General features: G+C 42.6%; 1 protein-coding gene across 1 annotated transcript in view; it reads right to left on the bottom strand.

Annotated features, from left to right (window-relative positions):
- Positions 1-12,021, bottom strand: part of kcnh8 (potassium voltage-gated channel, subfamily H (eag-related), member 8) — a 49,186-nt gene that overhangs the window by 20,655 nt on the left and 16,510 nt on the right. Inside the window, exons 3-7 of the mRNA XM_076755298.1 lie at positions 11,223-11,354; positions 7,899-8,026; positions 7,045-7,282; positions 6,757-6,914; positions 2,898-3,102 (exon numbers count right to left, since the gene is read on the bottom strand). Of these exons, the coding sequence (XP_076611413.1) occupies positions 2,898-3,102; positions 6,757-6,914; positions 7,045-7,282; positions 7,899-8,026; positions 11,223-11,354 (861 nt within the window). The remainder of the gene's footprint in view (positions 1-2,897; positions 3,103-6,756; positions 6,915-7,044; positions 7,283-7,898; positions 8,027-11,222; positions 11,355-12,021) is intronic.

The following is a 12,021-nucleotide window of genomic DNA, read 5'->3' as shown; positions in this document are numbered from 1 at the left end:
AAACCGTTGACCAGCAGTCCCAAAGGTTAACTTGTTATCAAGTAAACCATGTGATTAGATTGTTTTTTCCTTTTGATACAATGAGCAGCAGTGGACATCTCAAATCTCAGTGCAGTGAAGCATGTAGATGCAGACAAAGCTGACAGCAGTGTTTCCTGGTTCTGGAAACTGTGGTAAGCAGAGCTTTTTCATCCATGCTACATCCAGAACAATGGATTTAACGGTACAAGCAGATCAGATGCTTGGGAACCAGAAATGATCCCTGGACAGAGTGGAGACATGCAGCTGATCCCAGGAGAGCCTCCTGCAGACACTGATGAATGGTAATTGGATGGAAGCCCCTCAGAGTTGCTGGACTTCAACACTCGGTTCAGCATCAAAAACGCATAATTAGGACACAACACATTAATCCTGCCTCATGCACTGACCAGTTATTTTATGACACTGAAATGCAGTAATTGGTGAAGAGAAATCTACATTGTTGTCATGACCCAGTCGATGCTGACCCGAAACCAGTTAGGAAGACACTCGAGCAAGGTAATTGCAAGTAGTGCAGCTCATCGATACTGACCAGAGATCAGCCCAGGGGGCCTCATTATATGTGGGACCTGGAGGCTGAGGGGGAATTACGAGAAGAATCATGCCATTCGCCCAGTCAGTTTTACAGCACGCACGAGTGCATGCATGCAAGCGCGCATGCACGCGCATGCACGCGCGCACACGCACACGCACACACACACACACACACACACACACACACACACACACACACACACACACCTGATGTAGCTCACACTTTGCATTCAATATATATTTTACAACAGTTTCAGAAGTCAATAAAATCAATGAGGAAATCATAAAAGTGATTTTTTTAGCCATTTACTGAAATATTAAGAGACACAGACAGAAACACCTACTTCATAAGATGACAAATAATATGATTTATCCATATGACAGTCATTAGCAAAGACCTCCCTACATATTACTGTATGTGTGTCAAAGCCACATGTATTGACTTTTCAATTAATATATGATGTCATACTGTATTACTACAGTGCTTTAACACCAAGCAATGCATCTATACTTGCCTATATGTCTGTGTTCTTCATGGTTTTTAATCCTGAGTTGTATATAAATACCTGGATTAATAGCTGGAAAACCTATACAGGTATGTGGTCCATGATGAAAAACAGGTCTAAGGATGAATATCTGGTCATAAAAATCCCTGCACGTTTCATGAATCAATAGCTTTTTAGAAGTGCAGTTGATTTGGAAATAATAAGGAATGAAACTGCCGTGCACCAGAGTCCTGACATGTTTACCAAGCCCAACACACAATGTGGCAGTTATGATGACGCACAAGTTAAATCTGAACACAAAAGAGCAAAACATATATGGGATTTATCTGACCAACATGAGAAATTACTTTTTTTTTTTTGGGAATGCCAAATGATAAATAAAAAAACAACATTTTAGCCTTAAAGCCTTTATTCTGAGCCGCAATCCATAAACCATTTATTCTGTCCATGAAAGTGTTTGCTTTCTATTGATTTAGTGAGAGCTTTGACAAAGTTGGACAATGGCTTCTTCAGGTTTAAAAGTGGCGATGAAATGAAAACTCTTCATTCAGCCTCACAACTCGACAAAAGAAAAAAAAAACAATTACATGTGCATCCAGAACACGACGGTCTGTACGTCATGCTAAGAATATCCATTTCAGATCTACTGCCACACCTGCTGGACTGAGCTCAAGTTCCTCCTCTCTATAGAATGTCTAATTTTTATGGATTTAAAGCCTCAATTGGTTTCGTCTGTCCCAACGATGGTCCATGCTACCGTATCTACCCTCATTGCTTTAGCATCATGTTAGACAGTTGACACCATCTTCTCATACCACTCAGCTCTCACCGCATCAGCAGGTATGTGGTGGTCACTTTGATTCATACTCCTGATGTATTTCTTTGAGGACTGAGGCTTTATTCTCGTGCTCTCATGCTGAACACAGCTGTTGTTGCTTTTTACACTCTGTGAAGTTTGATTCTTCTAGTCCGTGTTTGTGGAAACAGACCTTAGCACCATTCACCTTTGTATTTTTTTATATTCTCAGCGACTAGATTCCAATTCAAGCCACAACATTAAAACCACTGACAGGTGAGGTGAATAACATCGGTCATCTTGTTACAATACAGTTTTGCTGGGAAATCTTGGGTCCTGGCATTCATGTGGTTGCTATCCAGACAGAAATTCACCCAATCGATGGCACTCCCAGATGGCAGCAGCCTCCCCCAGCAGGACAATACGCCATTCCATTCAGGAATGACCCAAGGAAGGTGACAAAGCGTTCAAGGCGCTGACTGGTCCCCCAAATTCCCCAGATCTCAATCAGATCCAGTATCTGCAGGACGTGCTGGAACAAGTCTGATCCAGCAGGCCCCACCTCGGAACCCACAGGACCCTGCCGCCAACATCTCAGTGCCAGATATCACAGGACAGCCCTCAGAGGTCTGGTGTCCATGCCTCGACAGGTCAGAGCTGTTCTGGTGGCACAAGGGGGACCTACACACTATTAGGCAGGTGGTTTTAATCTTGTGGCTGATTGGTGCATATAGGGCTTGCAGTTGCATTGATTGTAAATGTCAAAATTTGGTGTCATAATAAATTCAAGCGTCTCTCGGGAAAGCCAGCAGTGATCTCATCATACTAAAGGCATGGCATTTAGTAAATAGCGTCTCCTGGTTAGTTACAGTGGCCAGTAGCTGCTCCAGAAAGCTGGATAGAACGATGTTAGAGATCTTTCTACAGTCTTCCATTTGCTTTCAAAACATCAACAACATCTGAGCCAGGAGATGTTTTTGGATTTGAGGGTACACTGCATGGCGCCATTTTCCTTTACTCACCGATATCCCAGTTGTAGGCATTGGCCTCCATCTCCATCTTGCCGATAATGTACCAGATGCAGGCCATCCAGTGCGCCAGCAGGGCGAACATGGACATCAGCAGCGTCAGGACCACGGTGCTGTGCTGAGAGTAGCGGTCCATCTTCTGCAGCAGCCGCAGCAAACGGAGCAGACGTACTGTTTTCAGCAGGTGGACCACGGACACCTGGGGACAAAGATGTGGATGTCTTTTTAGATAGCGAAGTGATCTAAGTCATGTAGGTTTTTTGATGAAGGCCATTCCCTTACCAGCACCCTCTCCATGACTACAACACCTGAAGAAAACATATTTAATTCCTTGCTAAGCAGTGATCAAGTGCCACAACTGCATAACCTCCTTTTCATTTCCTGAGATGTGCCAGTGTTCTGCTGAGGGCAAGGTCAGAGAGACAGACACAGATATAAAGAGAGCCAAACAGAAACTATGAAAGCGAGGAGCAGACTGTAGCCGTCTCTCGTTTACAGACAGTTAATCTCATGGGAGGATTGATAAACCAGCTTAATACACACACAATTGCAGAAGTAGCTCTGCCTGAAGTGATGGAAAGCTCTTAACCATGCTTCACATCCTCTCCAACATTAGAGGCTGCTCAAACGCTCTCATATTCTATAATTAGAACTTGACAAACGCTTCATCAACAATATGATCTATATGAATATTTCCTGATGAAGGATCCTTGAATATAAAATTGCCGATTACAGCAATCAGGCGCTCGCTCACAGGTGTGTTTGTTTTCTTTTTTATTCCTCACCATCGCCAAACAGCGTTTTTCACCTCCAGTTTTTTTCTCCCACTCTGTGCTTTGTTCTGTTACTCTTTAACTAATGAAACTGCTTTTGTCACAACATTTCTGCTTTCCTTTGACCGATGTTCATGTGCAGTGTTGAGCTCCCTGTCACACCTTTCCCACAGCCATGTGGATGTGATGTGAATGTCATCCATTGTGCAACAGTCTATCATTTAGGGCCTTGTCACTGTGTATCCCCACTGGAGATAGACACACATGCATCCACACACACACACACACACACACACACACACACACACACACACACACACACACACGCACTGTATATGCTAACCAATTATTATTTAGAAAAATGTAGTACATGCAGGATATTTGTAACCTTTCTATGAGGATGTATGTTACAAGTGTTTTTGTGTGTCGTGTGTGTGTGTGTGTGTAGGGGTGTGTGTGTGTGGGGTGGCAGGTTGACTGAGGACTGAGAAAGTGGGACAGAAATCCTATAGAAAACCTTTAACGTAATAACTGAAATAAATAGAGGGAGGAAGAGGGAGGATGTGGGATAGGCAGCAAAGGAATAATGAAGAGGAGAGAGAAAATGTTTGTGTGTGTGTGTGTGTGTGTGTGTGTGTGTGCGTGTGCGAGAGAATTACACAATCAGAGTGTTTGAACCAAGCTAAGAGGAGGAGATGTGTGGTCAGTCCTTATCGGAGCTGCCCCTGCATGTGTCTCCACTGTGTTTTATGGAGGTTTTTCCACACTCTTGCTGTGAGAAATAGAGAACTGGTGCAGCACGAGAGGTAATGAAGCTTCCTACCGTGCCCTGGGGAGAAGCTCCATCTCCTTTCCACCATCTATCGCCAACCCCCCTCACATAACCCACCTATGGAAAGAGCAGGCTGTGCCACATCCGATTCTCCTCCAGCAGCATGAGCAGTAAGCAATGTAATGTACCTGACACAATGCATACACACCTCCTGCCACTTCCTCCTTCAAGTTTTCCTTCTGTCACTACCATCTCTCAGCTGCCACTCGCATTTGCATTTCTGCTCGTCAGGTATGAAATTTACATTTAGCTGCTTGATTGCTTTTTTTTTTTTATCCCCCCTGTCCTTTTCAAGGCAGTGTGCACATGAGACTAAAACTTTACAGAAATACTCATTATTTCTCCCCCTGCAGCCACGCCTTTAGTGCTCCAAGCCAGTCACAACAGTTTGACCAGCCAGGTTTATTGTTATTTATTTCATTGATGCAGCAGTATCAGGCTGTGCTCCAATACCAACGGAGCCTCCAGGCCCAGGATACATATCCATAGGACCTTTTTTAATAACTGGAGCTGTTATGACAGTTAATAAGAAATTGCTGTCTTTGGCCTTGGTGTAAAGACATTTCTATATCTTACTGCTGAGCAATTTGTGTAGATGATTCTAGATATTAACCTCCTAAAAATATGAGAGAAACTTAAGTTTAACACAGTTTGAGTTTTACAAGTAAATATGAATTGCAATGAACGTACGTCTGTTCACAGATCGCTATTGAATCAATCTTTTTTGTTTTTCAGCAATGTCATTCCTGAAAGAAAAACTACTTCAGGTCTCTTAAACTTCCTCAAAACACAAAAAACAAGTGATAGTCAATACATAGAGATGGGGTGATCATATGAACAACCATAAAAAAAAAAGAAAGTCGGGGTGAAATGGGATTACTTGACAGGCCGTAAAAAACACCAAAAAAGCAGAAATGACAGAGATTTATGACAAAAACAAAAAGAAAGGAGAATGCCAGAGGGGGACACTGCTGAGGCCCCTTGGCTCATTGTGGTGAAAGATGGCGCCTGTCCTCAAAGGGGACATCAGTCTGAATGCTCCGTCCTTAGAGGGGACATCGCACAGAAAGCTGAGCAATTACCGGCCATTCCCACTGTCCCTGGCGGCAGCGGGGGGAACTTGTGGCCCAGTAGCCCCACACCCAAATCCCGACCTACTGGGACCGTGTGGTATTTCCATTAATAGAGTCTGGAACCAAATAGGCACCTTTGCCTGAAGCAGCCTGTCACTGCTCACCCAACCCTCTCCTTACGGTATAGTATAAAAAGACAAGATCTGCTCTGTTTTTGCTCCCGCTCTCTTTTGTGACCACCCCTCTTGCTCCATCTCACAAGTTTTTGGCCTTTTTCTTTTTCTTTCTCACTCTGCCCTTAGTAAACAACACTTTCTCCTTTTATCTGTCATTTTCTTCTATTTCTTCTCTTTCTGTAAGCTCTGAACTCCAGCTGACTCATCCGATTTCCTGTTGCTCCACCTATAGATGAGGACTATTTAAGAGCTCGGGCCACATTGTTTTGTATATGCTATGGACTCACATTACAGCGGTGTGAGCGCAAACAGCAGCATAAAGCACAGTCAAAGCATCTCTTTCTCTAAATTAGAGGCCAAAAAGCAAAAACATCCATAAGCAAACAATCAGAGCCTCCCTATAGTGTACTGCTTCAATCGTGTGGCATCATTCATCCAGGGACAAGACAAGAACGTCGACCTAATTGCTCCACGTCTCTGTGTCTTCCTCCATTTAGCTAGTCTTAAGGGGGCCATGTGTTTGACTCAAGCAGAAGAGAAAAAGGTTTTAATGATACAGGTTTGATTGTTTTCTCAGTATGTGAAATCAATACGCAGAATCAAAGAGGTGCTGGAGCAGTGCTGGAAACACTCCATGCAATCTATTCTTATGAAATGTCAAATGTGCCGGAGGAGTTGCACTTTGCAACGCACCAATGTGCTGACAGGATTCGAGAATGGGTCACTGCTACGGGGCAATCCATTAATCATGAGATTTTTAGTATTCAAAGTCATCTTCCATTAACTTTTACATTTCTACCTACATTTCTTTGGTTACTATTGCTTTCTTCCCTCCCTGCTTCTTTTCAGTGTATTTCTTTCATGTTTTCTGACAATTGAATCTACTGAATATAAAATACTGTTTGGATCGAATGTTTTCATTTCAGCGTTAAAAGTTGTTTTTTGAGTTAAGATTTCTTAGAGGTCAGTAGCACAAGTGACAACCTGATGTCTACTCACCACGCTGACTTTGAAGGCGTAGAGCAGGTCAAAGGGCAGCGCAGCCACCAGGTCGATGATGAACCACGTGGTCAGGTAATGGATGCAGATCTGCCGAGCGTCAAAGATCACTTGGCCCGACTTGCTGACATAACTTGTGCGGAAATTAAAAACAATATCTGGCAGGAAAGTGGAAATAAAAACAGATTTGGGGGTTTGGTTACTGTAAAGGCTGGTTATTATTAAGTCTCAAGTTTTCATATTTGCATGAATAGGTTATAAAGAGTGTAGTCCAATTCTGCAACTGACCTATGATAAACAGTATCTCCACTGCGATATCACTGACAGTTGTGCTGCGGGTCAGGTCATCATCATCACCGATGAAGCACACATTGTAGGGCACCGTCACAGCAACGTAGAATGTGGCAAGCAGAATCAGCCAATCCCAACCGGCTTTGAATGTGCTGTAGTGAAGTAAGATGAATTTGGACTTCTTTGCGTCCGCTACCTTGTACTCTGGCAGAGCAGGCAGATCCCCAAACACGTTCTGGACAGGACAGGATATGAAAAACAGAAGTGAGACGGTCGCAACAACTTATTACATCCAATCTATCATGGAGTTTCTATGCACAGTGAAGAAAGTCTATGCACCCAAGGCTAAACCAAGGTGAGGCTAGAACACAAAATATTTAAAGAACATCAACCAGCTTTCTTTATATAGAGGATCTCCAGGTTGATTGTCAAATAAAATCCCACAAATGTACTGTTTTTGTACAAGTTCACCACCCTCATAGACCTGGTTTCTAGCTGCATTATGTGTTGAAAAGTTGTGTAAGCTTATGAACTGCAAACATTTTTGACAAAGCAGCTTGTGATTCAATGAGTTTGGATCATTTGGTGCGACAATAAAGAGCATCAGCCAATACAACATGTTGTTTATTGGGGAGGTTTTTTTTTTTTGGTTTTTTTTTTGTAACTGGAGACCTCTTCTCCACTTACACACAATATTTCTCCTCAGCTCCCTGCCCTTTGATTTTTTTTTTTTTTTCCCAGTAGATAATAACAGCAGCAATCTTCCCATACAACAGTCCACCCCCACCCACATTTGAATGATCCTTCATGGTGTTACATCCTAACCCACGGTTTGAAGTGTCTGCTGATACCTTGTTCAGTTTAATCTTGCTCTTCTCTCTGCTGTGGAGGTGACCAGAGATGTGGTAGAGCACCGTACTGCTCCGCAGGCGTGCTGAGCTGAATGGAGAGCCTGTTTTCACCCTGCCGCGCCGTCGCTCTGTAAACACACAAACACAAAAGTTAGCACACATCCCCTCTACAATACTTTACCCCCCAAGGTTAACTCCTGATGACTGAATCAGTTATTATGCTTGATGAAATACATAATATTCTGTCCTGAATAGGAAAACATGAATATGTAACAGGAAGAATGTGTCATTTCTGAGCAAATTGCACAATTTCTGAGTGAAGTGGGGGAAAAGGCTATTTACTGTCTATTTACTGCATTTGTAAATGTCAAAGAACATGTGTTACCTGTTTTGGTTTCGCATTATTGAGAAATAAATATTGGTTGATGATGTCTTATTGTGTAAACACTATCTCCAGCAAAAGAGAGCAATTTTCAGCTTTGATAAGTGGAGGCTGGGGCAAAGAGGCGGTTAAGTATGGGCCTAGTGTGCAAGATTTTTTTTTGTGGTCGATTGCAGCCGGAGCGGTTTTGTGTGTGCACTCACTGGCGTGTGTGTTTCCTCTAAGTGTATAGAAGTAGCAGATAGAAAGTAGATAGTGCAGGAGTGATGAGTTCAGAGCAAGGAGTTGGGTAACAGGAGAAGGCACTTTATTACTGCTGGGTTTCTGAGCTCTGATCTCTCTGCTGTGAACTCACAGGAAAGGACTAAGGCCAGATTGGCTTGAGGGGGATAATGGCAATAACAAAGCTGGAGAATAGACGTGATAACTGCTTTTGAGTGTCATTTGGAAAGTGTGTGCATTCTGTGGTGTGTGTGTGTTGTGAGTGTGTGTGTGTGTGGACCCCCAGACGAGGAGAACAGACAGGGCCATCCATAACGTGGTGCAGCCTTGGGGGACGCGACACGGCAGGAGCACAGAGACAGAGACATGCTTATTTTTAGATCTAATGAATTTCCCTCCGCTTCTATAGCCATTCTTGTGTGGGTACAGGGGGAGTATAGGCAGGGAGGGGTATTGTGTATAAAGGGGGAGGGCGAAGGCATGTAGGGCAGATAGGGGAGGTGGGAATGGATAGATGCTGCAAAAGCAGCTGGAACAGATGAGATATAGAGGTGATGGGGAGAGAGAGAAGGGATGAGGGAAAGCAAGAAACAATGCTGGGAGTGAGAGTTTAGCCGTGACGGAAAAAAGGAGAAAATAGAGGAGGTGGGGAGAGAAAACGGGGGGTGTGAAGAAAGAGGAGACTGATGACACCAGAGACTGTGTTTCCCTCCTTTGCACACAGACCACATTGTTCCGACAGAGAGCTAACGGGGTCACATACGAGGCGTTCGTCCGTCCTTGAAAGGCTTCCCCAGCGTGAATGGAAATGCCCCAATGATGTCATAGCGTCTGTGTGTGTACAGTCTGTTCATATTTCTCTTTTTAAGCGCCTTTAATGATTTATTAATTGATTTTGTTTCATTCTTTCTATGCTCTATTTAACTTTGGTGCTACGCAAACCAAGTTTACTTCAGACTGAACTTCGTTACCAACTCAAAACAAACACACCCCTTTGTACAACGGCATCAAAATGCAAACTTTTTTTAAGACTTCACAGGCATATACTCATTTAAAGTAACTGGCAGACCCAAAGCCATTACAGTGAGGTGTTAGTGTCTGTCTGAATGCATGCTGCATCAGCCTCTTTCTTCCTCTATGAAAAGCATTTCATTAAGTGGGCAAAAATAACTTTGCTTTCAGCTTCCTGTTCTCCCTTATTTACACTAATGAGAGTAATTAGGCAAATCCAGGGAAGGCAGGCCTGAGATCAGAAAAGTCAGTTTGCTGACTTCACAGATACACATGTGCGCACACACACTGACCGTCTCTCTTGTTTTGTGGCCTGCTTTTAACTTTAGCTTAGGAGTTGTGGAGAATATATATATATTAACCTGGATATTTTATTTAATTTAGCTATTTTGGCTTATCATGCTTCATGATGCTGTAGATTTTGAATAACCCTGTTTTAAAAATCATGTTTATATACAAATACTTTCCAAGGACAAACACAGTTTGAAAGCCATTTAATGTCACCTTACTTAATTAATACATTTTTATCAGTGGAAAGAGGGAATTATTTTATTGAACATATCTGCCATATTAAAAAATGTTCATACAGGAAGTTACCTATGTTATTATGTTTTCTTTCAATATCTGCTCATTCAATACAACATCGTTTTATATAGCAGCCTAAGCGTCATTCATGTTTTTATGGTTATGTTGAGGCACTCAAAGCACTTTGGTAAAAATTTAGGAAAAGAATTTCTTTATCAACAAAAAACCTGAGGTTTTGTTGATTAAACCCGACCCCACCACCACCCACCCTGACCGCTTACCATCTATGTGTGGTATGAAAATGAAGGACTTTCATTACTTGAAAAAGCAATTACATTTCCCTTAAAACGTTTTTGGCAAAACAAATCAGTTGTATATAAATGTAATTCCAAGGAGACATGAATGGCTTGAGAAACACCACAAACCTATTATTACTGAGCACAAATGTCAAGTTCCTACTGAACTGAGCTGTCAAGTAACAGTAACAGTAACAGTAACAGGAATGACCCCTCTCTTCCCTGGAGGAAGCCTTTCTAGCCGTTGTCGCCCTACTAGCCAGACGGTTGGTACTGCTCGAGTGGAACTCTCCAACACCTCCTTTGCACACACTATAGACAGGAGAAGTCCTTAATTCTGGAAAGAATCAGATCCATAATGAGTGCATATGAGAGCGGGACCATGTGATGACTCCCATGGACTCTAGTTGACTTCATCTCCTGTTTTACTTACTTTCTTGCATTCCAGTTCATTTTACTTGGAGCCATTGTTCAGTTCTCCACCAGTTTTACTTCTCACCTGTTCTCTATTATCCAGTCAGTACCTCTACTCCTAGCTGTTCACTACCTGTGTACCAGACTATTTTAGTTCTCTTTGCAGAGTATCTTTCCAGCCATATAGCTACCTTGTTGTTTCCGAGTGTTTGCTGGTGTATGACCCCTGCCTGATTTGTTTTTTGGCCTCAAGCTCTCAAGTAAACGCTGGAACTTTTGGACCTGAATTGAGTGTTTCTTGTGCAATCCTCGCATCTGGCCTTAGCGTTAGCAAAATCCACATGCTAAACAAATAGTAAACATTTGAGAGCTTTATATAATCACTGGATATTTCCTTCTCTTGTTAGGGAACCATTAGAATCCATCCAACAACAACAATAACAACACACCTCCCACGTACAGACACACACTGACCTTCCTTCTTGTCCTCTTGGATGGCTTTGGCTTTAGTGTCGGTGATGTCCTTAAATGAAGCCAGAAAGAGAACCACATCTCCTTTCTCGTTCTTAATTGGCACAATGTCCAGCAGGCACCAGAACAGCACCGCTGAAAGGGAAAACACTCTTATTAACAATTTCATAAAGCATCTCTGATTACACTCAGACTGGATTTATGTCGTGTGTGTGTATAACCAGCGTGTGTGTCAGGGGGTGGGTGTGTAGAGCAACAGTTTCACAGAATCCCAGACTTATTAGTAAGGCTATCTACAGTTGGAAATCCCTCTGGAGAAACAGAGCCTTTAAATAGACCAAGTCGCTGTTCCCCAGGCACAGCAAGAGATGAACCCATCTCTGAGGTCCCATCCCCTGCTAAATAGATTGCTTTTCAGAGGAACTGCAGGTCAGCATGTGTGCTGCACCACTGATAGTGTGCTCATGCTGACAATTGTATCACTTTCATAATCTTGATTTATCAAAAAGTCCTTACAGGACACTGATTATTGATTAGTTTAGAAAATGGCCAAATGTACTGCGTCATTCTGTAGATGCACCATCAGTTTTTTGTATTTAATACTTTAAGTTGTAATAATCAATATGTTTATATTAATAATGAATTAAATGACCAGGTGTATGTGAAAAAGATCACTTAAAATGATGAACCCACACATAATTATCACCTCCACTCTGCACTATGGGGCATTTTCGCTCCTTTCAGCTCTTTGCTTTGGATCAGTCTCACTGTTCTCTTCGACCTTGTTTCCATTAGCTAGTTG

This window comes from Chaetodon auriga, chromosome 17 (assembly GCF_051107435.1).
Source record: "Chaetodon auriga isolate fChaAug3 chromosome 17, fChaAug3.hap1, whole genome shotgun sequence".
Classification (NCBI taxonomy): domain Eukaryota; kingdom Metazoa; phylum Chordata; class Actinopteri; order Chaetodontiformes; family Chaetodontidae; genus Chaetodon; species Chaetodon auriga.
Note: the sequence above shows the minus strand (reverse complement) of the source record. Positions and strands in the feature narration are given on the sequence as shown.